The following is a 27412-nucleotide window of genomic DNA, read 5'->3' on the forward strand; positions in this document are numbered from 1 at the left end:
AACAAACTACTTCATAGAATGACTTGCAATTTCACATGGATGCTTACGCGTACTAACTTAGACGAAAAGAAACTTGTCGATAGTGTTCCATCTATGGTCGAGGCCGAGAACGTTTCAGACTACCGTCGCATTTTAGATATTGCTTCGTAACGTGTTGGCCCACTGCGAGTCTTCAGAAATACAACTATACGTCACATCACCACCAATGAGTCAATATGAATATACACATGCTGATTAATACAACAGCAATGTTCAAGTAGGCGCCACTATTTAGCCCATGCTTTACTAATATCAAGAGATCTAGGGGTGCCATAAAATGTGCATCAGACTATCACTCCACTATCACTGCTATTTTGCATTTTTGCAACTAAGCATAATGTATGATGAGCACATGGCTTAGTCTTGTTGCTGCTAAAATATTATCTTTGGTATGGAATAACTGGAATTGGAATTAATTACTCTACAAAGTTTCTCCAGTGTTTGCTGTCTAATGGTGATATTACTTTGCTCACTTTAGCTGTTGTTACTTTTTGTTGTTGTTGGACAAGCTTAAAATCCTCAATGGAATTCCAATGGTTATTGTCCAATATATGATTTATTCAGATATCTACTATTACAGACGATGGTTGTCTAGCATTATTTGATCAATTTTAGCAGCTCTATTAGACGTCTTGTAGATGCTTCACTCTTTTCTTTAAGTAATCAGTGATTTCTGAACACAAGGCGGACAACAATTTGATATTTCTTGTTCATTGCCAGTCTCAATATGCCTTAAGACATTACGTGACAATATAGACAGTCCACAGTTCCGCGATTAGCCTTACTCATTCAGTTGTCTGGTTCCCACTGCATTCCTTGTTCAAGCTTTCGAATGGACAAAGGTCATGGAGTTACCTTTCAGTATAACATGGGGCAGAGTCCTTGATCGGGAGGCATTTTGACGTCTTTTGTATCGCCGTTGCTTATCGTGTTTAGTTCGCGTTTTACTGATAGATTCCATTTTTGTATGGGGATGTTTATATATTTTTTAAAGAATGATTTTAATTATCTATTCTATTATGTTCACGGACTCTTACTTTAACAATAACACTATATTTCATTATGATTATTGCAGGATTCTGGACCACACATTCCAGTGCTTGAGGAACAACGAAAAGCTGAAATGTTTGTTGTTTGATTTGGAGCTGTACCGAACAGCAGCTGTTGGTTTGCTCAAGATGTTATGGAATCGTATAAAAGAAAGTATACAAACGATGAGAATAGGTAAGATTTTTTCATATTGTCTGTACCTACCTTCTTTTAAAATGAAATATACAGTATATAATTCTCTACTGAAATTGTAATAATGTTACCTACCTAAAATCAATAAATTATGTTTCCCCACTGAGGAATTAGCATCTTCTATCTGTAGAAATATTACAATGCTTAAGTACTAAGCAGAGAATTGCACAGATAAAATTCGGCAAGCCCTTATAGTAACTAATAACTAAAGGTTCTTATCTTGGTGCGATAAATTTAAATAGCTATTAACGTAGACATGTTGACATAAAATATCATTTTTATCTCTATTCTAAGCTGAAATGAGTAACACCTTCGATTACTTTTATATATACATACATCAAAGTGTCGTGTAAAGAGGATCCAAGAGACAAAGAAAACAGTTTATATATTTCTTTCTGAAGATCATCATGCCAAAATAATCTCAACTATCACTTTGGAGAATTTCACCACTGTAAGGAATTATTGTCAATCGCTTGAAGGCATATTAATTACTATCATATAGAAAGAAAATGAAATAATTCATATGCGAACAGATTTGTAAATGAAATACAAAGCTTGTAAATTATTGATATTTTAGTCAAGCTCTTTTAGACAAAACTCTGCTGATAGTTTCTAATCTTAGACAGTTCTTTGTTCACCTACTCAGATAGTTTTGTGCTCATGCATATCCACCTCCATTGTAATCATAAGATATCAAGATGAAGACATTTTCATAAAAGATCAGTGTGTTTTGTGGTGCGAAAAATTTGAAATAGCGATTTGTATTCAGTGAGTATTTAGGCAATTTATAAAGTTAATGCGCTAATGATGGTTTTATCAACAGTGGCATAATCAGTTAAAACAAACAACTGATAATGTTGATAAACGTGTCTATAGATTCCCAAGAAGTCTGAATGTTGGCTATTTCACAGTTCTGATCTTACACATTGTTCCCCCAGGAGGTTATTGTAAAGGATCAACTGGATATTATCAAAAGTGGCAACGCGACCTGTGTTAAAAAGACAAAATTAAAAATTCTGCAATAATTTAACCCGGAAAACCTGGACGAAATGGAATGAATGTAATTTGAAATAAATAATGAAATAAGACAAATAATGAAAATAATTAAACGACTTGGATGTATGTCGAGCTATACAAGGCGAGAGAGAGAGAGAGAGAGAGAGAGAGAGAGAGAGAGAGAGTCACTGACCACTGATTAACAGAATCATTCCAGCTACACTGGAATGATTCTGTTAATTGTCGATTTGATAATTTTTATAGGACAATTTAATGCATTAAATCCATTAATTAAAAAAAAAACTTTAACACTTTTTTTTTCAAAAGCTAGAGAGGTGTTTCTTTTTCAAGATTATTTTTCACTAAGTGCAAATGATCCCAGAATGTCGTTTACTTCTTCATCTTCTTCTATTCCTCTTCCTCTATCGCTTCCGCAGACACCTGTATGGGTTCAACTGCTTTATAGATAGATTCAAAAATTTGATCGCATTTATAATATAATTGTTTCTTTAAAACATTCAGTCTGATTGGACTATCATGAAAGGATTTTGGAAGGAGAAACGTTCTACGAAGCTTCTGTTTATGTTTATTATTATTATTATTATTTTCGGGCTACTCCAGGAAGTCCTTAGACTCATCGAAGAAGGCCCTAAACATCATGTCCACACAATTATACGACATTCTCACAGTATCTATCATACCTTGCCTTGAACTCGCTCACTGTCATAGCACCCACAACAGACTCTGGCAGCTTATTCCACTCATTTACCACTCTAAAAGTAAAGAACCCAGCTCTAACACCACTGGTAACCACACTCTTGCCCAGCTTCCATAGGTGTCTCCTAGTTCTCCCACCACCAGTCCTGATCTCAAAAATATCCTCTGAATTAATCTTATAGAATCCTTTTAGCAATTTGAATGTCTCAATCATATCTCCACTTTTCCGCCTATCAACCAGTTTCTGCAACCCACAAATCTTAAACCTGTTCTCATATGGTTCATTCCATAGACCTGCTATCATCTTAGTCACTCGCCTCTGGATCCTCTCCATCCCCTTCCCATCAAGAAAGAACCGAGGTGACCAAATCTGGGCACAGTAGTCAAGATGAGGTCTTATCAAGGCTCGGTACAGAGGTACAATAACTTGCTTGTCTCTGCTCGTTAAGGTATTTTTCAACAATCAAGTGAGTTGATGAGCTGATTAGCTACTTTCGCAATGTGCCCCCTAAACTTCATCTCCCTATCCACCAACACTCCCAAGTTCCTGGCCTCATCAATCTCTTGGAGTACAGTTCCACCCATGTGGTATACTGCTGCTAATCTTTTCACCCCAAAATGCATAACCTTACATTTTGTCACATTAAACTGACATCCATTCTCCTTAGCCCAGAGCTCCAATCTATCCAAATCATCCTGCAAGATTTTGACATCTTCTGCATTCACTATCGCCCTCCCCAACTTTGCATCATCATCATCATCAGCATGTTGCATGGTTCGAATGTCTTTACATCTCATCTTATCTTCCCTTTTCTTGTTAGGCTCATAACCCTGTCTCTACCAAGAAACTTTATTTCTTAAAAACCCGATATGCTATATGCATACCAGGTTTGTAAGAAATCTGCATTTCTGCATTCTCTACACTAGCTGTAGATTTCGTGTGTTCTTCTATTCAGTGTGCTTGTTTTTCGAGATGAAAAATCCGGGTCTCCTGAGGAAAAATTGTCCTCCTCCGACACTTTCACAATGACACTTTCAGTTAAAAGTCCTGATAAACGTTTTTCTCATCCTATACGGGATTCGAATCCAGGTCTTCCAACAATATGACCAAAAAAAAAAAAAATCTCTAACGGCTAAGTTACGGTGGCTCTCAACTGTTTTCCCTCGAAATCGTGTGCTTGAGGATGACTTTCTCTATAGACATTTGCACTAATGACATCGTTTTTTTTCAATCTATTTCGACTAATTTAGAATTAAGTTACTTAATATCCCCAGTTCATAGTGGACTAAAATAAAAGGCAAAGTGTGAAGTTTGCCTCTTCCGTAGGTAGCTTGAAATATCGTACATGATTGTAATCCATTTCGAACCAATATGGAATATTAGGGTCATTTCGTTGATTAGAATTTCGGAGTAGTCGACCCCAAACAGTGGGTAAATCTGAACAAGAAAGAGAAGAAAAAAGTAACATGTCATATGACATTGCTATAGATCGACTGTTCAACGGATTTCGACCATTATTCCCCCGTTTCACAGTTTTATCTAAATCTCGGTGATATTAAGAACAAAAATAAATAAATCATATAAATGAAATGAAATAACTGAACTGAGAAAACAGGAAGTTTTCTCATTCTGGTTTTCTGGATTGAGGAAACAATTTTTTTCTTTTCAATAAAGGTTATGCATATGCTTATTCTAACTTTGCTGGTCTTTCCTCTATCCCATCGTTCTGTATTTATGCATGTTTTTTGCTGGTTGTTCTTTCCACTTCTTATATTCGTTAATCTTTTCATTTGAATTATAAATACCGAACTCTCTTCTATTGTATTTATTATTATAGTTAATCATCTAGAAGTCAGTACACTCAAGTTCCCAATGATTTAAAAAATAATATAGTATTATGTAGACATGTTAAAGAATTGCTACCAACCACGCTTTATAATGCCCTTAGGTACAACTCTTTAAAGGTACATTGTGCTGACGTGTTAAAAAATAATCATGCATAACAATAGCCATGGATACTATTAGTAACTTACACCTTTTTCCTTTAGCTGTTCGTACTGATTTTGAATTACATTCTAGGTTCCCTCAGAGACAAGACAGAGAAGTGTGTAACCCTTTTCCAGTTTGCTGTAGTTCGCTCCTGTGTGGAAAAAATATTTTCAAATTCCACAGTGATAAAAGAATCCAATAGTGTCAAAAGGTATGGTATATTTCTGTTACTCAATATAATAAGTAATGTTAAAATAAGCGTTCCTCCTATTTTATCGATAATATACAAACAGCTGTTATTTATTTTGTAAATTTCGAAGAACGCCATGCTTTAATTCTTGACTTTCTGAAACATCTTCCGGTTCAATTGGAAAACTGGAACTTGTCCTTTGGCTGGAAACCCGCAGCTCGATTTGAATCAATTTCTATGTTCGAATCCCAAATTGTAAGGAACATTTGGAAGCCGTAAGGTCACCCTAGTACATCCTAGGATTTTAGGAGTGAAGTCTCTGCTAGAAGAAGTAGGATCGCAAATTCCTTTCCACACAGAATTAGTAAGACGATTCTAAATATCTGTACCTACGACGGGATTCAATCCTGACGGCATATTGGCTGGAGAGTGGAGACGCAATCTTGCAGGGGGGGGGGTTCAGATGCAAATCTGTTGCGTTTCAATTATCCTTACTTCAATGTTGAACTTTATCCTCGTTCTCTAGGCATCCTGCGTTTTGATTTCGAGAAACAGATTGAGTGAGGGAGGATAATTGAAACGCAACATGTTTGAATCTGAAACCCCCCCCCCCCCCGAAAGATATTTGTTTGTCTTTAATTTGAAATTAAAGGAACCTGCATATTCTGTTATTCATTACATATATTTCATTTTGGTGAATACTGAAACCATTTTCTAACCTTGTTTCAAGTCAGTTCTACACTCAGTGCAATAAAGCGCAATTTTTAGAAACTTTTTTAAGATTTTATTTTACTGAAAATAGCATCAGTAAAGGGCATTTTTGATAAATGAGCAAAGAAAAGTTGAAGTGAAGAGAAGCATATATTATGATCATTTGAGAAAGAGAGAGAGTAAGAGAGAGAGAGAGAGAGAGAGAGAGAGAGAGGTTTGAAAATTAAGACAACTCTGAAGGAAGAAAGCAAGGTGAAAATTCTTTTAGTACTTCATTTTCAAATACTGCTGAGTTGTCGTGTTCCAGTTGGCGAATCGAGGTTAAAGTCAGATTGTTTATATTCGAAAACTGAGAAACTGCTCTGAGAAAATAACTGATTGAGTAATATACCTCTGATATCTCCTGGATTTTAATCTAGCGGCTTAAATTTAAAATTTCCAACCTGTCTCTTCAAGACAATATACATTTTGGTATCGAAACTCTGCTGCGAAAAAAGGAATAAAGTATTCCTTTAAACAAATCACATATATACTTTTTTTAAAGTATATATGATTTATTTATTGCATATAGCACAAAATCTTCGAACCTCTGAATCTTTAATATACTGGTGATGGAAATGATCCGAATGTTCAGTCTTGAAATGAATAAATAACCATCAGCTCTAAGAATGGTGTAATATTTTACTTTATCTTTCTTATTTTTTTTTATTTACAGAAACAACAAACCAATATTGGATTGTCTAAAGAAAGAGCTCAAACTTTGTCCCCTCGACATCGTCAAGTCACTAGAGTATCTACTCACTCTCGTCAGATTGCAAATTCCCATGCATTCTTCTAACTTGACAGTGAAAAGTGTTATTACGGATGCTACAGGTTTCAGGGTATGCAAAGTAATGGAGACAGTTGTCATACAGGATGAAGATAAAATGTCTCAATTTTTGGAAAGTATATTCTTAAGTGGTTCGTCAACTGAAAGAACAAATGATACAGTTTCAGAGATTAAGAGACTAGAGGATGGTAGGTATTCTTATTCTCTGTTTCCTGAAGTAAGTTTAAATGAAAAAAGATCTTCTGAGAAGCTAAAATATTTTTTGATATTTAAATACGTCATTCACAGTGGCTCATATACATGAAATGATACATAAAAAAGATAAAACATGATTATATCAGCAACTATAGTTTTACTCTTTCCTAATAGGTAATCCTATACCTTACATGCATAGGGAAGTGTGTACCGAAATAGCAATGAAACAAAACATCAACAGAACTCACATTTGTCTTAAAAATATGGAGATTGGACTAAAAGAAATTCGGTCACCTGAAATGACATATCCAGCAGAGCTGTAAGTGTATGTTTAGTTAATTATATCTAATTCGGTTTTAAAGTAACTATAAATGATTTATAAATAGCAGTATGGTAGTATACATAACATAAATTATAAATGGATATTTTAGTAATAATAAATAACGTATTATGAATGGCTAAATAAAATTAAATCCAAATTTTTAAAATTTATATAAGAATGTGTATAATGTAGTAGTGCTCATTATGACCCATCTTTCAAACAAAGGGTGTCACCTCTACTTAATGCAGCTAAAACGAGGCACTCTTTCTATTTATAAGTTTCCAATTAATAATACTAAATTAATGATAAATATAGAAATTATTTGTTCTTTGCATTTATCAGAATTTCATGCTATTAGAGATTTATAGAAATTCACTTGTAACATATCTATGGTTTGCTTTTTTCATATATACATTACTTTTGATTTTTTTACTTCCAATGAAAAAAGCAGAGATCAATGACTCCACTAATTTACGGTTGCTTCCATGTGGACATGTAGCTTTTTATTTGAAAAAAAAAAAAACGGGCGGCTGCAAATCCATCGTGAACGCCATGACTAGTTTTGCGCCTTTTAGATTTCAGTAACTATCAAGAGATACAGAGTGGTCTATGACAGATGCCAAGACCTTGATGACAAGATGCCGATTTTAATGAAACAGGCAAGTTTCTTATAAACGAAATAATCTAAAAATGAATAATTCCTATTCTCGTATTCATTTATTTTTGAAGCGTGCTAGTTCCATAATTCTTCAAACATCTTTCTTCAAGATGTTTGTCTGAAACGTAGAAAATAAGGAAATGGGAGTTAGAAATGAAACGACTTTCTACAGTTGAAGCCGAATTACGTAATTGTTCATTGTCATTAAAATATACTGTGATTTTTTGTAGCATTTTAAACGACGTTCTAAAATGTATCAAGCAAAATGTGAAGCAGACATGTCGGCATCAGAAGTGGCTCCTTTTCAAATCTACGCTTAAAACTTTCCTCAATACGACGAGAGAATATGGAAGGCGATACCTTGAAGCAGGTGATATTTTGCCAGGTGAGCATTAACTTAATGACATTAACTTTTTTTGTTATGGAGTCTATTCTCAATTATCTATTATTCAGTTTTTTTTCGTACTATACATGAACAAATGTTAATAGAATTTCTAGTATAGTATTAACGAAAAGGTAAAGTTTAAAAATATAGTAAAACCCTTCATATGCTGGTTCATAATTACAAGCTTATAATATCAATTGAAGTGCTATGCAATAGGAAAATTATTATAAACTCATTCAACAAACCACATGATATTTTCTTACACTTTCGTTTTCAGATATTCAAGTGATATCGAAGAATCACCAATATTCAAGATTTATTTGTTATATTGATACTTATTAGTTAATTATTATAATAGTAGATGCTATTATTTACTCTTTCTTCTTTTTATAGATCAAATGAGAAAAACTACAGAGTGTCTCAAACAATTAACCCAGAAGAATATGGGTCATTGTTTGCCAAACTTTTTCATCTATATGACTAGCATGCAGAATTTTCCTGAGTCCTATGAAGATACGCCTTCGTAAGTCATTTATTTGTGTTTAGCAAAGCATTACTTTAGAATATTTACTGATTAACGTAGCAATACAAGCAAGCTTTGGTGTGAGCTTGGAAAATGACACTTATAGAAGATATTCTGGATTATTTTCATGTTATGTCGTTTCTTCATGCATTCGAAAATATATATTTTAAGTTTTATATACATAGTAGAACATGGTTAACGTATATAAATATATGTATTAAAATACCAAATGTCCTTCTGGATATTCACAGATGAATCTGGATTATTGTAAAAGAAATTATTCGAAATTATGTGGATTTGAATTATATTAAAGGAAGAGAGGAACCTTCAAGGATTTTTATCTAAGACAAAGCACAGCTAACTTGTCCTAAGTAGTGATGGTAAGGTATGTTATGATTAAAAAGCGAGTTTTTCTACTTTAAAAACTATGGCATATGTTTATCTCTGTTAGAGATGGCACGTCTCATAGTCTTAATTAGCTGTGTCAGAAATTCTCGAGCATAAAAGATCCACATTTAGATTTACTGAATAATAAATATCTAAAGCCAAAATTTTAACTTTACATCTCTATAAGAAGAGGTAATGTTGGAGGTTAACGTGAAATATAAAACTTATGCAGAACTAGAATAGTGAGATTATTTTCTAATTATGGTTCGCGAGGAAGTTCGTTGTTTTTATCAAAGTATGATTACTGTTTGTTTATTGCAGAGATTCAATTTTATTTTAATTAATTAATATTATTTTAATATAGTTCAGTGAAACATTCAGTGAAATGCTTGAAAATGGCGATAATTCCTTGCTCAGCGAGATGCCAGGAAATCATCATAGATATTTTATATCGGGTGCTGGAATTTAGTCCACCTCACGACATTTACAAAGAAAGGAACACTAGAAATTCTTGGTCGAATGATATGTTCGATGACGCCTTGGATTTTGCTATCAGTGGACTTAATCTGGTGCTCAAACGTAAGTATTGCATTATCTAGGATAATAATTTTCAAATTCTCTTTGCTAACGCGCTTTATGAAAATTTAAAATTTGGCAAATCCCTTTCCTCGGAAAAAATATTGTAATCGTATATATCATCCTTTATCCAATTGTGTTATAAAAACAGCCATTTCAAATATATAAGAATACCTATTTCAACTGCTTTACAGAATCGATTTATGAGTGCATTTTTGTTTATCATTACACTATTAATTTTTATTCATATTTATATGAATAAAATAATATATATTCATCTTTATATCTTGTCTAATAATTGCGTTCATGACAAACCTACTTCTTTAGTTAATGAGCGAAGCGTTATTTTTATTTAATAAGCGACATTACTTTGAGTAAATAGAATGAAATTATAAAACTTTACTGCAACTAATACTGGATCCTTCTGTATCCGAAAGCATCCGACAGTAGAAATGGAGTAATACATGATACAATTTTTTTACATGATTGCTTGTATTTGTTCATATCTCCAAACACAGATTCTTTAGGAAGTGAGATAACAAGCCTTCTCAAGCGACGTCGCTTCTATCAATCGCAGTCTGGTCCTGTATAATAGTATCTTGGGTTAATTTTCATCCGTGACTTCTATTTATGTTCTACATCCAACTGTGGATGAGGAATCTTTAATTGCTGTTCAAAGATACAGAGTGGTAAAACTGTCAATTCGCATAGTCGCATTCATTTTTCTGAAGTTCGTCGGAGGTGTCTATTGCTATTTAGTAAAGTCGTGCATATTGAATATTTTTTTTCTGTTTTTGTTTTAAGTTTGATTCATTCACGCATAAGCACACTGTATTGCAGTAGTTCAATTTAATTTGGCAAGTTGACGCAGCAGTGTAATTAGCTGTGATAAAAATAATTATCCTCTAAATGACATCATCAGGTTTTCAATAATTGTAATATTTAAGTATTATATTTGATAAACAAAGTTCAACCAAGGTTTGCCATTAAAGCAAAAGTGACTTTATTAAGTGGCTCCATTAACGAAAGGTTGAAATACGAAAAAAATATACTTACGTTGGCTAAGGATTTTTTTCTATTTATATTAAATTTATATTTTGGGATATCTTTATTTATTTTCGCTCAGGCCAGAAAACCATGCTCAAAAGACTAATTACTCAACTTTTTTAAGTCACCGCAGATCTTCGGTAAGCTGGTGATGGTCTGACACAGAACAAATAAATTCATTTCCAACTTAAAGGCAATCGCAAACATCACAACTTGTTGGTTGAAGAGCAAATGTGCTCAAGTGGAGCGACTGGGGAAAACTGTTGGTTGATCACGTGTTTATACAGGTATATCCCGGTAATTTGACACGTTAAGTTCCAGACCAAAGTAGTATAGTGAAGCGCTGCTTTTTTCCTCTTTCATCTGTAGATGTAAACAGCATGTAAAGGTTTTAAGCAGTCTTATATGCTGCAAGGAAAGAGGTCAACGGACATACCCCCCCGCAATAGGCAAGGAGCATCGTGCCATATAACGGTACTGAGAAAGAAACTGCCGGAGTTTGTAAGAGAAGTCGTGATAGAATGCATGGTGCAATCAATTCATCAAACAATGCAGTCATTTTATCAACAATTTGCCTTTTCGGCAAACTGTTGATAAATTGGGTCATCCCAAGTCATGAAATGGAAGCGTAGGGAGTCAACTGCAAGCCGTATATCATCCACATTCGCCCAAAGTGACTGTAGGGTGCTACAAAGGGTAATATGGGAAAAAACACCATTCGTCCGCCTACACGTCAAATGCGGAGTTCCGAACATCGACTGGAACAGGAACCTGCACCAAACATTCAGAACCGAGGCAATGTGGATTTCCATGATGGGACCGCAATACTCAAGCCTCATATTACCTGAACCAACATGCAGAGTCGTCTTCAATTGTGCAACAGCATGTATAGGGACATGGAAGCATGTACGTGGCGGATGCTCGGTGAACGTCTCTTATCAGACTGTGTAAACCTAACTATGAAATTTGGAAGTGGCAGTGTAGTAATATCGTCCTAATTTTCCTGATTTGTCCTCGGAATTCTCTTGCTGGTGCCACAAACACCGAACTCCGAGAGGTATCTAAATATTCTGGGCAATCCAATGCTTCCTACTTTGTGGAGTTTCTATGGAACTGACCTCTGTCTCTTTCGCAAGAGAATGCACCAAGTCATAAGGATGCTGCTGTAACTCCTTGATTTATGGACATGAACGTCACCATACTTGACTGACCTCCACAAAGCTCTCATCTCAACCGTATTGAGCATCTGTGGTATGAACTGGAGCGTCAGGTGAAGTAGGGACGTGCCAATCACAACAGTCCAGGACCTCATTGGATGTCTACAGGAAGAATGGTGTTGTCATTCTTCCAGTTCCTACAAGCACACCATAGCAATCAATTACCACTGGTTACTATGGTATGCTTGTAGAAAGTATGCCCCGTGAGATTGCTGCAATAATCTCAACGAAAGGAGGTCCTACATCTGATTATGATAGGCTCAATGGCTGTTTGTTCCTCACGCTATGTTGTCCGTTGACTGCTTTCCAAGCAGTGTATGTACGTAAATAAAGTTAATAACTGACGTAAATTAAGCAAACGAAAAATTTCGAATAATTTTAGCAAGCGTAAACGTTATTCTGAATGGCTTGGTTTAAGTGAACACGTCAACCAGTTTGTCATCCATCTATAACATTCAATTTTTTTTGTTTGTTTCAGCAAAAGATTGTTACCTTTAATGATAACTGTAATATTAAATAGTATAGCACTTTTTTGTTTTCCAATTTATTTGTTTCTAACAACTTCAATCAAAGTAGTGCGAGGTAAGTTTAGCCTGCGGTGTATCGCATCATTCGATACACCATTGTCACTGCGTTTAGTAATATTAATCTTAGTATCTAATGCAACGTTTCTCAACCAGGGTTCCATGCACCTGAAAATTCTTTCAAGGGTTCCTCCAGGGTAAAAGGATTAAGAAAGGCTGATTTAATGTAATGCCTTCTTTGGGCTTCATTTCAGTACATCCTTATTTTGATTTTTATCTGCCATTATTAATAAAATAAATTGATAATTATAAACAGTTTATAAGTCACAGCGAAAATCAAAACATGGAGAAATGTAGTGAGCAACGACATAAACAAACAGTTCACGAAAATTGAGCATCTTTTTACTGCAGATAGATAATACTCTGTTTTTTTTTCATAAATTACCAATTTTTGTTGTCAAAAACTGATGCAATTAAGCATTAAATGATAAACGTACAGAAAGAATAATTAAAGAACATCACTCCAATAAACATACCGAACAGTTGTTTCCATGTAATCAAATAAAATGTTCCTCAAGAATTGATTGAATTACGTGAAAACGCTACCAAACAAATTTTAGTGACCAATTACTTTCATGCATCAGTCAAATTTAATCACAACTACAAAGAGGAAAATGTTTATAAATTCAAGCAAGGATTCTCCTACAACAAAAATCGTGTAAGGGATTTCACTTTCCTTTCTTAATGAACTTATTTTGATGAAGTGACTGCAATCAGCGATTTGAATCTCACCTCCCACTCATCCCCATTTCATAATTTTAAGAAACTTTCCTTGTTAACAAGATCGTCCAACGCTTTCTCATTCTTTAATGACAGTATAGGAAAATGTATGTTTTCTCAAAATTAGAACAGTTGTTCTGAATATTCGACCACATGTGATAGTTCAGTAATTCATAATACTAACGTAAGGAACAACCAAGAAAAATTATATAAAACAAAACTCAACACTATTTTGTACTGCTGTCTGAAATTTCAACTTTTTTTTTCATTATATTCGTTATCGGATAAACTGCCTTTCTCTCTCCCAAAATTTCTCATTAAAATGATTAAAATGTATTATTCCATTTGTTTACTTTCTCGCACACAGCTACAAGATGGATCCGGAATGCCATGATGATTTTAGACCAGGTAGGTGATTCTCAATTGATAAACTCCAAGAATATACCATTGTTATTTCTAATGTAATGCTTTTTGTCAGTTTTTATGAATTTAACCAAAATCACTTGAGTAATTAAAGAAAACATACTTTACCATTGTTTTTCTAACTTTCGGATAATGAAAATAGCAACCTCAGAGGAGGACGCATTGTGAGGACAATACCAAGTGTACTACTTGCCACATTATATTTCTAGTTGATTGTCAGAACGCAAACGTGTAAAAGTGTATCTTCATCATTTTGTGCATAATAGTTCAGATATTTATGAATAAAACGTTGAAAAACTGAAATTTAAAATTGAAATAATTTATATTGCAAACCTCTAATATCCATGGCTATGCGTAACTAGTGAGAGAACGTTTGAACGTATGGATTTGACTAAGAGCACTTCTCATCTGTGCTGAATGAACACCCTAGTTTTTATTACGCTAAATGAAACTGGATTAGAAAAGTAGAAGGGAATGAAAAAGAAAAACTTGAGGAAACACCTTCATCGATCACTGCACCTTTACAGGTTGAAAAAGAAAAAAGAAGAAATTAATATGACCATAAGCTCGCACAGTCTGCAGATAAAGAGAACTGGGCATAGCATCTAGTTTTGTTCTGTAAATAAATCCAAGTTTTCCATTTTGTAATTATGAAAGCAAAATGCCATACACGTTCACATAACATACACAAAAGGAATATCATGCTAGGCTTCAACTGAATTTCAAGTTAATCCAATAAAAACTGCAGTTCTTTTTGATAAATAAACTTCTCTTTACGTCTTGGAATTCATTTTTCGGTGAACTTTTCATTCGATGATTTATAGTTTCGATGAATTGTTGGCTTTCCATGAATTGCTTTTCTATAAATTGTGTTTTCTCAATTAATTCCCATTCGCTGAATTGCTTCTTCGATTAACTATTTTTCGATTAATTGTTTTTTCGATAAACTGCATTTCGGTAAAATTGTCATTCGATAAATTTGAGACCTATGAATGTAGTAATACTACTCACAATATTTCATCCGGCAGTGAGTTTGAAGCCATCTGGTGTGTGAGGTGGAATCAAGCAAGATAAATCACATAGTGGGGTGTTGTTACAGACCTGGTGGATCGGTTGCTGGTGATGAAGAAATGCATCACCAAATAGAAAAGTTGAGCCGAAAAGAGTAATCATAATGGATACTTTATTTATCCAAATATTGATTGGGTAGCAGTAGAATCTCATGAGAAGAATGAAATTAATTTATTGAGTTATTGTGGGACAACTTCCACAAGCAGCATGTGAGAGAAGTCAAAGGTGAAAACTTGAGGTCAAAGAGTGTTAGATTTGTTTATAGTCAGAGGGCGTTTCAGTTAAAGACGTAACTATTCTGCCTCCAGTTGGTGACAGTGATCATGCGGTACTCACTTGGGAAGTGACTAAGTTTATGAATGTTCCATTCCGAAAAGATTAAACGATGAACTACAAAGCAGGAAATTATGACAAACTGAGGAGTATGCTGAGTTCAGTGGAATGGGATCGGTTGCTGGATTGAAAGAATATCGACAGTGCATGGGAAGCTTTTAAACAACGCTTAAATGATGCGACATCAGAATGTTTTCCCAGAGTTCGAAGAATAAATAGAGTAGGAGTCAAATGGATTCGAAATCTTATTAAGCAAGAGATTCGTAAGAAAAGGACGATGTGGAAGGAATACCGTTTGCATAAGGATGACGTCTATTATGAATGTTATAAGCAGCAGGCTAGAATAATCACAATTGTACGGAAAGCAAAGTCTGATTTAGAAAAGAAACTGGCTCTGAATGCTAAAGACAACCCACAAGAAGTCTATCAATATGCTGCAAGTAAAAAAAAGAATAAATATGAAAGAATAAGTCTTGTAAATCCAGATGGCGAGAGGATTACAGATACAGAAGAGGTTGTTTGGTTAATGAGTGCCCATTTTGTTAAAAGGCTATCAACCTGGTGAACGCAACATTGAGCTCACTGTTATCTCTTTACTAGATGAAGAAACGCAGTTGTGTGTGAGGCCGTGGTATTAGAGCTGTTGCACAAACTGAATAAGAATTCGTCAATAGGGACTGATGGAATATCAGCACGTGTTCTAAAAGAGTGTTCAGCTGAACTGGCCCTTACTTTGACCAGGATGTTTAATATGAGTCTCAGAACAGGGAAGAATCCGATCCGCAAGAAATGGAAGGAATGTATGGTAATTCCATTGCAAACGGATGGTGCAAAGACCGGTGTATCCAACTATCGACCAATTAATATCTCAGGAGTGATGGTGAAGATTTTGGAAAAACTGGCTAAGGCCTGCATTCAGAAATGGGTTGACAGTGAATCTCTACTTAGCAATGAACAACATGGGTTTAATAAGGGAAGGTCATGTTTTTGCAACTTGCGCACATTCTATAACAATGTTACCATTGAACTAGACAAGGGGAATGGATTCACCATGATACTTTTGGATTCTGCTAAGGCTTTTGATAGAATATAGCATTGTAGACTTCTGCATAAATTGGAGAAATGGGTTTGGGTTATACAATATTAGCATGGATAAGAGGATGGCTGACTGACAGATATCAAAAAGTGGTATCCGGGGGATTTAATCTGCAAGGTTTAAGGTAACAAGAGGTGTATCACAAGGATCAGTGCTTGGTCCACTGTTATTCAATCTGTCATTAATGATATTGGGAAGGATTTGACAAGTAACATACAGTTATTTGCTGATGATGCAAAGATAGGTAAGGTAATCAGGAATGCTGCCGATATGTAGTCTTTGCAGAATGATTTGAATAGACTGGAATTGTGGGCATGCTAAAATGGGTGTCAGTTCAATGTGAGTAAATGTAAAGTCATTCACTTCGTCATGATTAGATATCTAATGCCGTAGGATTAGGCCAGAAGAAACTGATGACGCTAAGGATCTTGGAGTGTTAATAGATAGGAAGTTGAAGATTAGGGGCAATGTGACAAAGATTGCAAACACACGCAAAAGATAATTGCGATGCTGAAACGAATGTTCATGTAAAGATAAGGTGGTTATTTTGCCGTTTTACAAAGTCTTGATAAGATCTCACTTGGACTATTCTGCGCATGTTCTTGTCTTCTAGTTTCTGTTGTGATTCTGGTATACTGGAGAGAGTAGCAAGGAGAGTGTTAAAAATGATATCAGGATTGTGGAATACTGATTATGAAGACAGATTGAGAATTTGTAGACTGCAGATACTAGCAAACAGGAGAAAGAGGAGTGATATGATTGAGACTTACAAACTTCTAAAAGGGTCATACAGGATTTCAATTGATGGAATTTTTCAATTTATGGAGGGTGGGGAAAGGACGAGAGGGCATCCTTGGAAGAATGAATACCACTAAGAAGTGGGTGAAGGCTAGATTTGTCTCTTAGAGGGTGGTGCGTGATTGGAATGGGTTGCAATTGGATATTGTGAGTGTAAGCAGTGTGAATGAATTCAAGAATATGTATGAGATCTGGTGTGTATGTGGCCCCTCTCGATGAGTCTCTGACTCCCTGGAGGTTTCTCTTAATAATAATAATAATAATAATAATAATAATAAAAATTGCTTTTCGATTAATTGTTTTTGGTAAATTTTATGTATACCGTCATGTATGATTAACAGAGACAACCAACACAACTAAGAGTCTTATTTGTAAGACAATAAAAGCGACCGCAACGGTTGTTTTTAAAGATAAATGAACCATATACTTATTCTGTAACAGGAATAATATTTCATTCTATGATGATTTCTAGAAGTTCGGTTTTCTATGCAACCATTTCTGAAGGTTGAAGTCAGGGTTAAGTTGTCGAATCATGAAAAGGGATTTTAATGCAGCATACTAATGACGAACTTGCTGAATCTTAAGCCAGTTCGTCATTTTGTGCGATCCAACTTACGGTGTGTACAGAATGGAATAAAGATGAACTTTTGTCTGCTCATCAATAAGGTCCTTTCTATAGTATCAATAGTTTGTTTTTTACATTATTCTATTGAATAACGGAAGTATACCTTTTAACCAAATATATGTGAATCTGTTCTAAATAAATTTATATTTCCATATTTTATTTGACAGAAGCAAGTCTAAAATCATCTATCACTTGAAAAAGAAATGAATTGTCCACTATCATTCCGCTTCCTCTTCAGCGCACTACTGTGATACGTACAAGTCAGAAGGATATAACGGAAAAAAAGATGCACAAATAGGTGATTCCAGAGTCATCCGAAACGCCAATAAATGCCCAAAAAGGACTTTGAAAATAGAGTGTGATGAAATCATGAAGCCGATGCATAGTTTCTGTGACATCGTATGGAATGTGTTAGCTTAGAAAATATCTACCTTTAACTTAAATCTTCACCCAACTATTGTTATACTACATGAAAAATCATCTGAACTGATAACATGGACAAACACAAAAGTATTTAATCAGACTTTTGTAAATTCTGACATTTCATAATTCTTATTGTTTGTGTGCCCTGACGTACAGCGGTGTATCGTGAAGGATAAATAAAAGTATTTTGCAAAAACAATACATACTATGGTCCAGTTACTAGGATACGTAAGCACTAAACACTTTATTGCTAGTTTGATTTTAACTTCGTGCGCATCCGCTGTTGTAGTTGAAGAATGTATGTATGAGCAGAATCAGAACAACGTAGTTGACTAAGGAGAGGAGTTAAAAGAGAAACTTTAAAAAAGCAGTTATTTTAACAATAAATGATGCAGCTTGAATTATATTATAGATTGATTTATGAGTTTGTGTTTTGAAAATATTTACTTATTGGTATCATATTTCGGAACATAAACACAGTACACTTTATTGCATGCAAAACTTACAGCACATAAACACATACAAACTTTTATCAGAATCATGCCATTAGCAATGTAATAAACTGTGTTTACCATAAGATTGTTTTTCAACAGTATGTTTTCGTTCTCGCCTTTTATTGCACATCCATTCAGTGCTAATAGTTTAAAATTATATAATAAAGTTTACAAGTATATTGAATATTTTATTCAGTATACATATATATTTTATTTTATGTAGCTCTCATTTCTTTTCAAATTATTACCATATAAACTGTGCATTTCGAGAACTGATTTACAATGATACCGCTGTGGATATATCATACAGTTCTGCATAGCAGAATTATAAAATCAACGACTTTGATTATCCATAAATTATGTTAATATTTTTCTGATTATTAGACATTCCCTTTGCCATTTTGATAAACCGTTAGCCGGCCGATAGACAATCTCCGCTCTCTGTTGGTTGTGGGTTGGAATCTCACCGTAGGCATGGAATTGTTTGATGCTTTCAATTGATCGACGATTTTTATTGCCTACTGTGGAAAAATCACTTTACCTTACTTACTGGAGGGGAGGCTATAAATAGCTTGAAAAATTTGATGTTTGACAAGTTTGCTAAGAGGCAGGTTTTCTAGACTATCTGATCATTAACTTACCAGTGGTGTTAATTGTACTAGAGGTTTGTTTGTTATGTTCCAGGAGTTTTTCGACTCTTGGTGATTCTATGAAAATATGCTCTCCATTCAGATCTCTCCCTTGCTTATCTTTCAGAATTTCCAGGCATATTCCAATTGCTTATTTAACTCCATCAACCCATCTAATTCTTGGTTTCTAATTCTCTAATTCTCTTCTCCTGCTTCCATCAGCTTTAGCAAGAATCATCATCATCTTCTCCAGACTGTAGTTTGCTCGCATAATTATGTCCGAAGTATGACAATTTTTGCTTGATGAGCATAGCTTTCTGGGAGCAATCTGGCTTTATTCTGTCTATCACTGATTTATTGGTTTGCTTTGCAGTCCATGGTATTCTTAGTAAGCGTCTCCAAACCCATAATTCAAATGCATCTATCTTCATTCTTTCACTCTTTCTTAGGGTCCAACTTCCACATCCATACGGTACCACAGGGAATATCATTGCTTTCACGACTCTGATTTTTGTTGAGAGACTAATATCTTTTTCTTTAAAGATTTTGCTTAAATTTGTCATTGCATTGCTTTCTTTCCAAGTAATAATCTTATTCTAACTTCTTCAGTACAATACCCATATTTATAAATTCGGGATCATAGGAGCACACAATTGTTAACTACTTCCATTTAATTCCCATCTACTTCAAAATCATTAAGTTCACATGTTGCCATAACTTTTGTCTTTTTGAGGTAACGTTAAGGTCACATTTAGACACTTTCTTCTTTAACTTTCATAAGTTCCTTCAAATCTTCTTTGCATTCTGCTAGCAAGGTGGTATCCTCTACATACCTCAAATTATTAATATTTCTTCCACCAATTTTAATTCCAAACTGAAGACTCCTCCAGCCCTGTCATTCTTAAAATGTATTCGCTGTATAAGTAAAACGGGCACGGAGATAAAATATATCCTTGTCGCACCCGTTTACCCAGTGTGAAATACTCAGTTTCTCCAAGATCTGTTCGGACAGTAGCTTCTTGTTCATAAAAGATTCATCGGAAGGATAATGAAATACTCTGGTACTTCATTGTTCTGGTACTTCCCAATAGTGTGAAACATTACACAGTTTCACACTATCTACAGAGTCAAAAAACTTATTATAGTCAAGGAAATAAAGGTATACATTCTTTTTATATTTCTGCGCCCTTTTTATTATCCATCTCACATTGGCGATCTGATCTCTTGTTCCTCTTCCTTTACGAAATCCTGCCTATTCATCTGGCATTCCTCTCTTCATGAATGGTTCTAGTCTTTCCTGAATGATCTTAAGTAAGACTGTACTTGCATGAGAAATCAGTGCTATAGTTCTGCAAATTTCGCACTCTCTTGCATCGCCTTTTTTCAATAAAGGTATATAAACCGATTTTTTTCCATTCCCTAAGCCATGTGGTTTTGATCCAAATTCGCTGGCATAGAGCTGTTAAAATTTTAACTGCTTCTTCTTCTCCCAGGACTTTGAGCAGCCCAATGGGTATTCCATCTCCTCCTGGTGCTTTCTTACTGGATAGCTGTTGCAGTACTCACCTCACTTCACTCTCCAGTGGTACTGGCTCCTGTGTATAATCCTGCTCTTCAAATTTCTAAGTAATTTTGAAGTCATTTCTGTAAAGGGCTTCTGTATTCTTTCCAACTTTCTTTGATGTCTGAAGCTTCTGTAAGATATTCTTTGTGTTTACATTTCAATATTGTAACCTTGGTACTGAACTTCCCTATGTTCTCTGATTTTTTTTGAAAATATCTCTTGTTTTTCCTTTTTTATTTTGGTCCTCTATTTGTTGGCATTCCTGGTTAAAGTATATTTCACTGTCTCTTCTGGCTTGTCGGTGAAACTCTGCATTCAAATGTCGTACTTCATGCAAATTTCCTGTCACCTTCATTTTTCTCCTTTCCTGAGCAGTTTTGATGGCACCTTCTGACAGCCATGTAGATTTCTTCTTCTTACAAACTGTTGGAATATTCTTCTTTGCTTCTGTTTTAATTATATCTTTAATCTCTTCGCATAGTTCATCTGGTTCTCTTTCACACAAATTGAGTGTGTTGAATCTGTTCTGTATACTAATATTGTATTCAGCCGGTATGTTCCAAGATCATATCTGATCGACATTTGAGTTGTTTTCAGTTTCCTTAATTTCACATGTATTCGTAGCCACTAATAATTCATGGTCTGTTACACAGTCTGCACCTGGAAAAGTCTTGACAGACTGAATTGCACTTCTCCATTTTCTTTGTCCAAGGATATAGTCAATTTGATTTCTGTATTGTTCATCAGGTGATATCCATGTGTACAATCTCCGTTTGTGCTGTTTAAAGTAGGTGTTAGCAACAAACAAAGAATTCTCTGCACAAAACTCAACTAGTCTATTCCTTGCAGGGTTACGAATACCTAAACCAAAACGACCTGTTATTCCTTGTTCCTCGGTTTCTCCCACATTTGTATTCCAATCTCCGATAAGAAGCCATAAATCTCGCTTAGATGTTGCATATATTACTTCTTGTACCTTGCTATAAAATTCTTCTGTCTTCTTCTGGTGCCTCTGTAGTGGGTGCGTAAACCTGTATGATGGTCATATTCATTGGATGTCCACTGACTCTTAGAGAAATAATTCTGTCACTCACTGTATTATAACCTAATGCATACCTAGCCATCTTTTTCCTGAGTAAGAAAGATTCTCCATTTTTATAATTCGTCTCATGTCCTGAGCAATACACCATATAGTCTCTTGATTGAAAACTGCCCATTCCTGTTCATCTAAGATCACTTATGTCCAATATATCCAGAGTTTTGCGTTCCATTTCCATCTTTATTATTTCCAGCTTACATTAGTTCATACATCTAACAGTCCAAGTTCCAATGTTGTGGATTCTTGGGAAACAGGAAGCCTCTCTTTTCCAACCAGCAACATCCGCGACCAAGCTTCTTTCCGGGCTTAATCTGGACACATCATAATAACTAGTTCTACTTGTAGAAACCCTCAGTAATTCCCCAGTTGCATGTTGGATGCCTTCAAGGCAGGTGGGGTCTTATCATCCAGCACCATATCGCACTTTCTCATTTTTGGCATGTTCATAGAATGTTTCCTGGCAAGGTGCAGAGGTAGTTTGCCACTGCCTTCGTCTGGAATATTTTTCGACTTTCCAGTGAAGAAATCAAGAAAGTACCATGCAAATATCTCGATTATTTGCATGGTATCTTTTGTTTGTGTATTAAATATAGAATACACAAACATTGAATGTGTAATAAGATATTAGAACACAAAAACACAGAAAATATCTATAAGGATTAATAAGGCGATTCTTTGAGTCCACGTTTATTTAACATAATCATGGATTAAATCATCACAGATTTAAAAAAAAAATAGAAAGTAATGGAATAAAAATCAAAAAAGGAAAATTTTAATTTCATTGGATATGCTGATGATGTAGCATTACTTGCAAAAAATAAAGATCATCCCCCAAAAGTAACCATTCAAACCTCAACAGAAATCGAAAGCAATGGCAATTGCTAAAGAACTAATCAGGTGTAAATTAGAATTAAATGGAAAAATACTGTAACAAGTAATGAACTTTAAATACTTGAAAGTGAAAATATAACATAGAAAAATAAAAGAACAATCCTATCCCCAAAGACTAATAAAATAAATATCATAAAATATTATGGGCTGCAATTTTATAACCCATAAAATAATATGAGTTGTAATAAGGTTGTAAACTGTACTAAAAATAAAAAAAACTGCCTGTATCGAGGTATTGGAGACTCAAAAGCTGAAGATTAAAGGAATAAAAATAATAATAAAAATTTCACAACCTAGAAGGGATATGAGAAAATTCTTATAATTTCAACACAACTTTCCACCAAATCCACTACCGATAGTGACTAATAACCGAAAAAAACATGAGAAAAATGTTGGGCATATGTAAAAAAAACTGCTGTACAATTATGCAATTTACACGTAGATATATTGTAAAAATGAACTACACTTTACATGTCTTGCTGCGTACTGACTTCGGATATTCAGAAAGAGAAGAATTTATAAACGGATATTGTTTACGAATTGCTCACAATAACAAACTGAAGGAATCTAAATTTCAGAAAAACAAAATGCTACTACCACTTTCACCTTCAACCTACCACTCAGCTGCTGATTTCCAAACAAGAAATTTTTTCCCCTACAATCACAATGCCTATATATAAAGAGGTGCTTTTCTAATCAATACTGCGGAGAATATCCAAGGCGTCAGAAAGATCCAATTTCCATAATTATTGAATAATGTCACTTGTATTCTTTTTCGTACTGGTATAGTACATCTTGTTTAACCTATATGTGGTAAGTTACGGAGTCACTGGAATTGGTACATCCCAGAAATGGATCTTTGGAGAAGCTACAGAAGATATATATATATATATATATATATATATATTTAAAAATTAATAATTATACTGACTAAGAAAACACCTAGAAAGGTCAGAAAACTTTAATATAACACGACTAGTTTCGTTGGAACGCCGACTTCTTCAGGTGTGTAAATAACAAAAAAACTGAAAAAATAACAAGGTAAAAAACATTGACTTCTCAAATTAACAAAATAGATATAGCAACAGCCATTTTTGAACCAGTGTCCGCGTGGCAGGACTAGCCAACTGATTCAAGAGTGCCAGAACTCAATCACTGCGCTGTGGGCGTCAGGCAAACTGCAGCTTAAATTGTTGTTTATGTGTGATGGGTCCAGAACTATCTCTTTTGATTCTACGATATGTCTCTCGAGTTCGTCACCGCATTTATAGATATTGGTAGTAAGATTCCAGTCTATCTAGTGTTGAAGCGCTTTTAGATTAGAGCTAGCGGAGAAAAGAACATGACTAGAGAGTGCGCTTGCACGGGTTCTTTTGTAAGGGATGTCACGCTGGTGTTCCTCAAGATGTAGTGAAATAGACTTATCAGTCTGTCCATAATAAGGTTTACCGCAGTTGCAGACGACTTTATAAACTCCTGGAAACTGAAGTTGGTTGTGTTTTGATTTGGGGCGACTCAGAAAAGAACGAAGCTTTGGTAGGGTGGTGAAGTAGGTTTTAATGTTGATAACTCTCACGCTGTTCTGGAAAAGTTAGAATCTCTATGTACAGAAAACCAACGCATACTAATAGATATTTTCACAGTCTTTCTCATCATTTTCCACCACAGAAACTCGGAACTATTTCCACTTTAGAACACAGAGCTCGCTCTATTTTAAACGATCCAGATGCGCTCAAAAAAGAAATTAATCACCTCTCACATATTTTTGAACAAAATGGATATCATAAAAGAACAATTAAGAAATTTTTTATAGATCTTCCTAGGCACGACAATACAGAAACTACCAATTTTAAAGGTAACATCTCAATCACATACATCAGTTCGGTCTCCGAAAAATTGGCAAACGTCCTTCAAAAGTACAACATCAGGACATTATTCACCATTCTTCCAAAAATCAGATCTCTTATAAGCCATCCTAAACCTAAGCATCATAATCTAAAATATCCTGGCGTATATAAACTATGGTGTGACTGTAATGTTTCTTATTACGGTCAAACTAATGAATCTGTTGAACTTCGCATGGAGAAGCATAAAAGAGACATCTCCTATAAAAGATCAAATGCTAGTGCCTTATTCAGCCATGTTCTCTTCTCTAACAATCCTCATGATACTTTTCAAGGTTACTCAGTTTCCTGGGATAGATCTGAAAACATTTTCCGTTGCAAGGATGAATTTGAAAGAAAAATCCACGGAGATCGTCCTTTATCCTGAACATTTGAACAGTAATTTGACTATAACATCCCTGAGAGTCATACTGCTGTTGTTCAATACTGGCGTTCTCAAGAGTCTACTACCACGCATACAATAAACAATGGCACGTAAATAGAACAAATGGAATTTCAATACAACGTTTTTATATCTAATACAATAAAGCTGTGCTTCTCAGTTTTCTTAATATCTTCAATCTTTTATTATTGTTTCTTCTACCTACAAAGATACCTGATGAAGACCATAATAAACCGAAACTAATTGTATGATTAAAGTTTTCTAATTTATTCTCGGTTTGTTAATCATTAAATAATATCTTTTTTAAATGTATCACAGTAACCGAGTCAATGCTCATGAATACACACACACACATATATATATATATATATATATATATATATAATATTACACAATACATATTATAATATTACATATTATTACATATTACATACATATAATATTACACATCATATATATATATATATATATATATATATATATATATATATATATATATATATATATATATATATATATATATATATATATATATATATATATATATATATATATATATATATATATATATACATGTTAGAAGTATATGTTAGAAATACTAAGCAATCCTTCACAGACACTATAGAAGCAGTTATCATTATTTTTCAAAGGGTAGGATCGATTAAATGAGATAGGCAAGGTAGCTTTTGCTGCATTTATTCAAAAAAAAATATTATTCCTCTCTTACCGAATGTATAGGACGTATATTGAAAGTCATTATCGATTTTGTATCTTACTATGCATTTAATGACTGCTTTCGCTGTTTTTCGTTTTGTGCACGACTTCGGAAAGGTCGTATACGTGTACTAACTCAGTAACGTAAAATGGGATAATTTTTTATTTTAGTTTTACGTTTTTAAATATGCTTTTTATATTTTTATTAAAAATAAAATAATTAAAAAAATAATAATAAAAATTTTTTAATTGCGAAAAATAGACAAATCAGAATCTGTATTAACTTCAAAGTATTTAATCGTGAATAAAGTATCTCTGATACCAAGATTTGGTAAAAGCAATAACGTAGTAACCGGACACTGCCCGGTTACTACGTTATTCTGTTGTGGAAAGAAGATACGCAGAACAACATAAATTATTGTAGAATGAACTAGGTAAAGAAGAATTCTTCAAGTTGGCTAAGGAGAGTCTGAAATAAGCAGTGTCAAACTGTATATGTTGTTTGCCATAAATTTCGCTATATTGTGCTATTTTCAATTTTCAAATAAGTATATTACAGATTGATAGATTGATAGAGATTTATATCTGGAACATTTGAAGATTTATGGTCTAAGAGTTAATAGTGCAGTGAACATTCAGTTTATAATATAGCTGAAACTGCATCATTAACTGCAGGGATAGTTACGAGAGTCGATGATCTAAGCGATTGCCTAGTCCGTTTTGTTTCGAATTTCGGAAGCGATGAAGAACTATGAGGCTAGCGCTTTATGGCTATTCACTGCTGATGCACGTGCTCTTTCTGTCATATGCCGGGATAAGTAACGATCCGTGAGGAACTCGAGAAATTGCTTTCTTTACTCTCTCATATTTCTTTTCCTACCTCTAATCGAAGATTTTGCTATTAAATCCCTTGTAAAGAGGGACCGCCTCTCGCCTACTAGTGCTATTTCCGAGGAATATCATAATTATCCACATTTCCCAACATATATAATCATATTTAACGATACCAGTTATTCTTAAATAATCTGAATCAAGCCTGGAGTCAAACTCCTTATTTCTAATACAGAAGTTCTCAAACACTAGTTATGATCGCATTCGAGATTGGGAAGAGAGGTGCGGGCACCAATATTTTTTTTTCTATGAAAATTTATACTTGCTTATCATATTAAATGATAACAATTAACAAATTAATTAACTATCAAAGTAGGATAAATGCACATGTAACATTTATTATACAACTAAATTAAATCATCGCACAATTAGCAAAAATATTTCTCTTTACTCTGGATAAAACAATAGTCTTCTTCCCAATCGTTGTTGAATTTATAGGTTCGTTATTTTTTATTTGAATTACTCATTTTGGGAAAAGTTTTTAAATACGAGAAAACAATGTATGGTCAAAGTGTGCCGATAACACTGGTGAAGTGGTGACACATCCCTGAAACACACTGTTGCCTGTAGACTAAATACATAAAAGAGAGGAATTACAAAATAATCGTAATATAACATAAATGTTAACATTTTTTATGATTTCAATAAATATTATTACTAAGAGAAATTTATATTTTCCAGTTTTAATTTATTTTTTCCTTATTTAATAATTGACAGCGGCGCATTTGCACTGGTGGGTTGGGAACC

At 34.2% G+C, this 27412-nt stretch overlaps 1 protein-coding gene and 1 long non-coding RNA gene across 2 annotated transcripts in view; one reads left to right on the top strand and one right to left on the bottom strand.

Moving 5' to 3' along the window:
- LOC150108317 (uncharacterized) overlaps positions 1–27412 on the bottom strand; it is a 66146-nt gene that overhangs the window by 7331 nt on the left and 31403 nt on the right. Inside the window, exon 2 of the long non-coding RNA XR_016548129.1 lies at positions 5029–5135. This is a non-coding gene — a long non-coding RNA (uncharacterized LOC150108317). The remainder of the gene's footprint in view (positions 1–5028; positions 5136–27412) is intronic.
- LOC150108318 (uncharacterized) lies at positions 1173–18241 on the top strand. The gene is made up of 9 exons (XM_090390697.1): positions 1173–1263; positions 5075–5195; positions 6601–6902; positions 7084–7228; positions 8120–8274; positions 8668–8797; positions 9549–9763; positions 13696–13736; positions 17842–18241. Exons 1-9 carry the CDS (start codon positions 1218–1220, stop codon positions 17851–17853), a joined length of 1167 nt encoding a protein of 388 aa, XP_090246823.1. The 5' UTR covers positions 1173–1217; the 3' UTR covers positions 17854–18241.

Source organism: Typopeltis vanoorti, chromosome 3 (genome assembly GCF_054136105.1).
Source record: "Typopeltis vanoorti isolate ZY-2024b chromosome 3, IOZ_Tvanoo_1.0, whole genome shotgun sequence".
Classification (NCBI taxonomy): Eukaryota; Metazoa; Arthropoda; class Arachnida; order Uropygi; family Thelyphonidae; genus Typopeltis; species Typopeltis vanoorti.

What these genes read in the sequence shown, in the direction of transcription:
- LOC150108318 (XM_090390697.1), top strand. Translation starts at nt 1,218, where the DNA reads ATGTTATGGAATCGTATAAAAGAAAGTATACAAACGATGAGAATAG. An exon ending in TATACAAACGATGAGAATAG is followed by an intron (nt 1,264 to 5,074) that starts GTAAGATTTTTT and finishes ATTACATTCTAG; the next exon opens with GTTCCCTCAGAGACAAGACA. An exon ending in GAATCCAATAGTGTCAAAAG is followed by an intron (nt 5,196 to 6,600) that starts GTATGGTATATT and finishes TTTTATTTACAG; the next exon opens with AAACAACAAACCAATATTGG.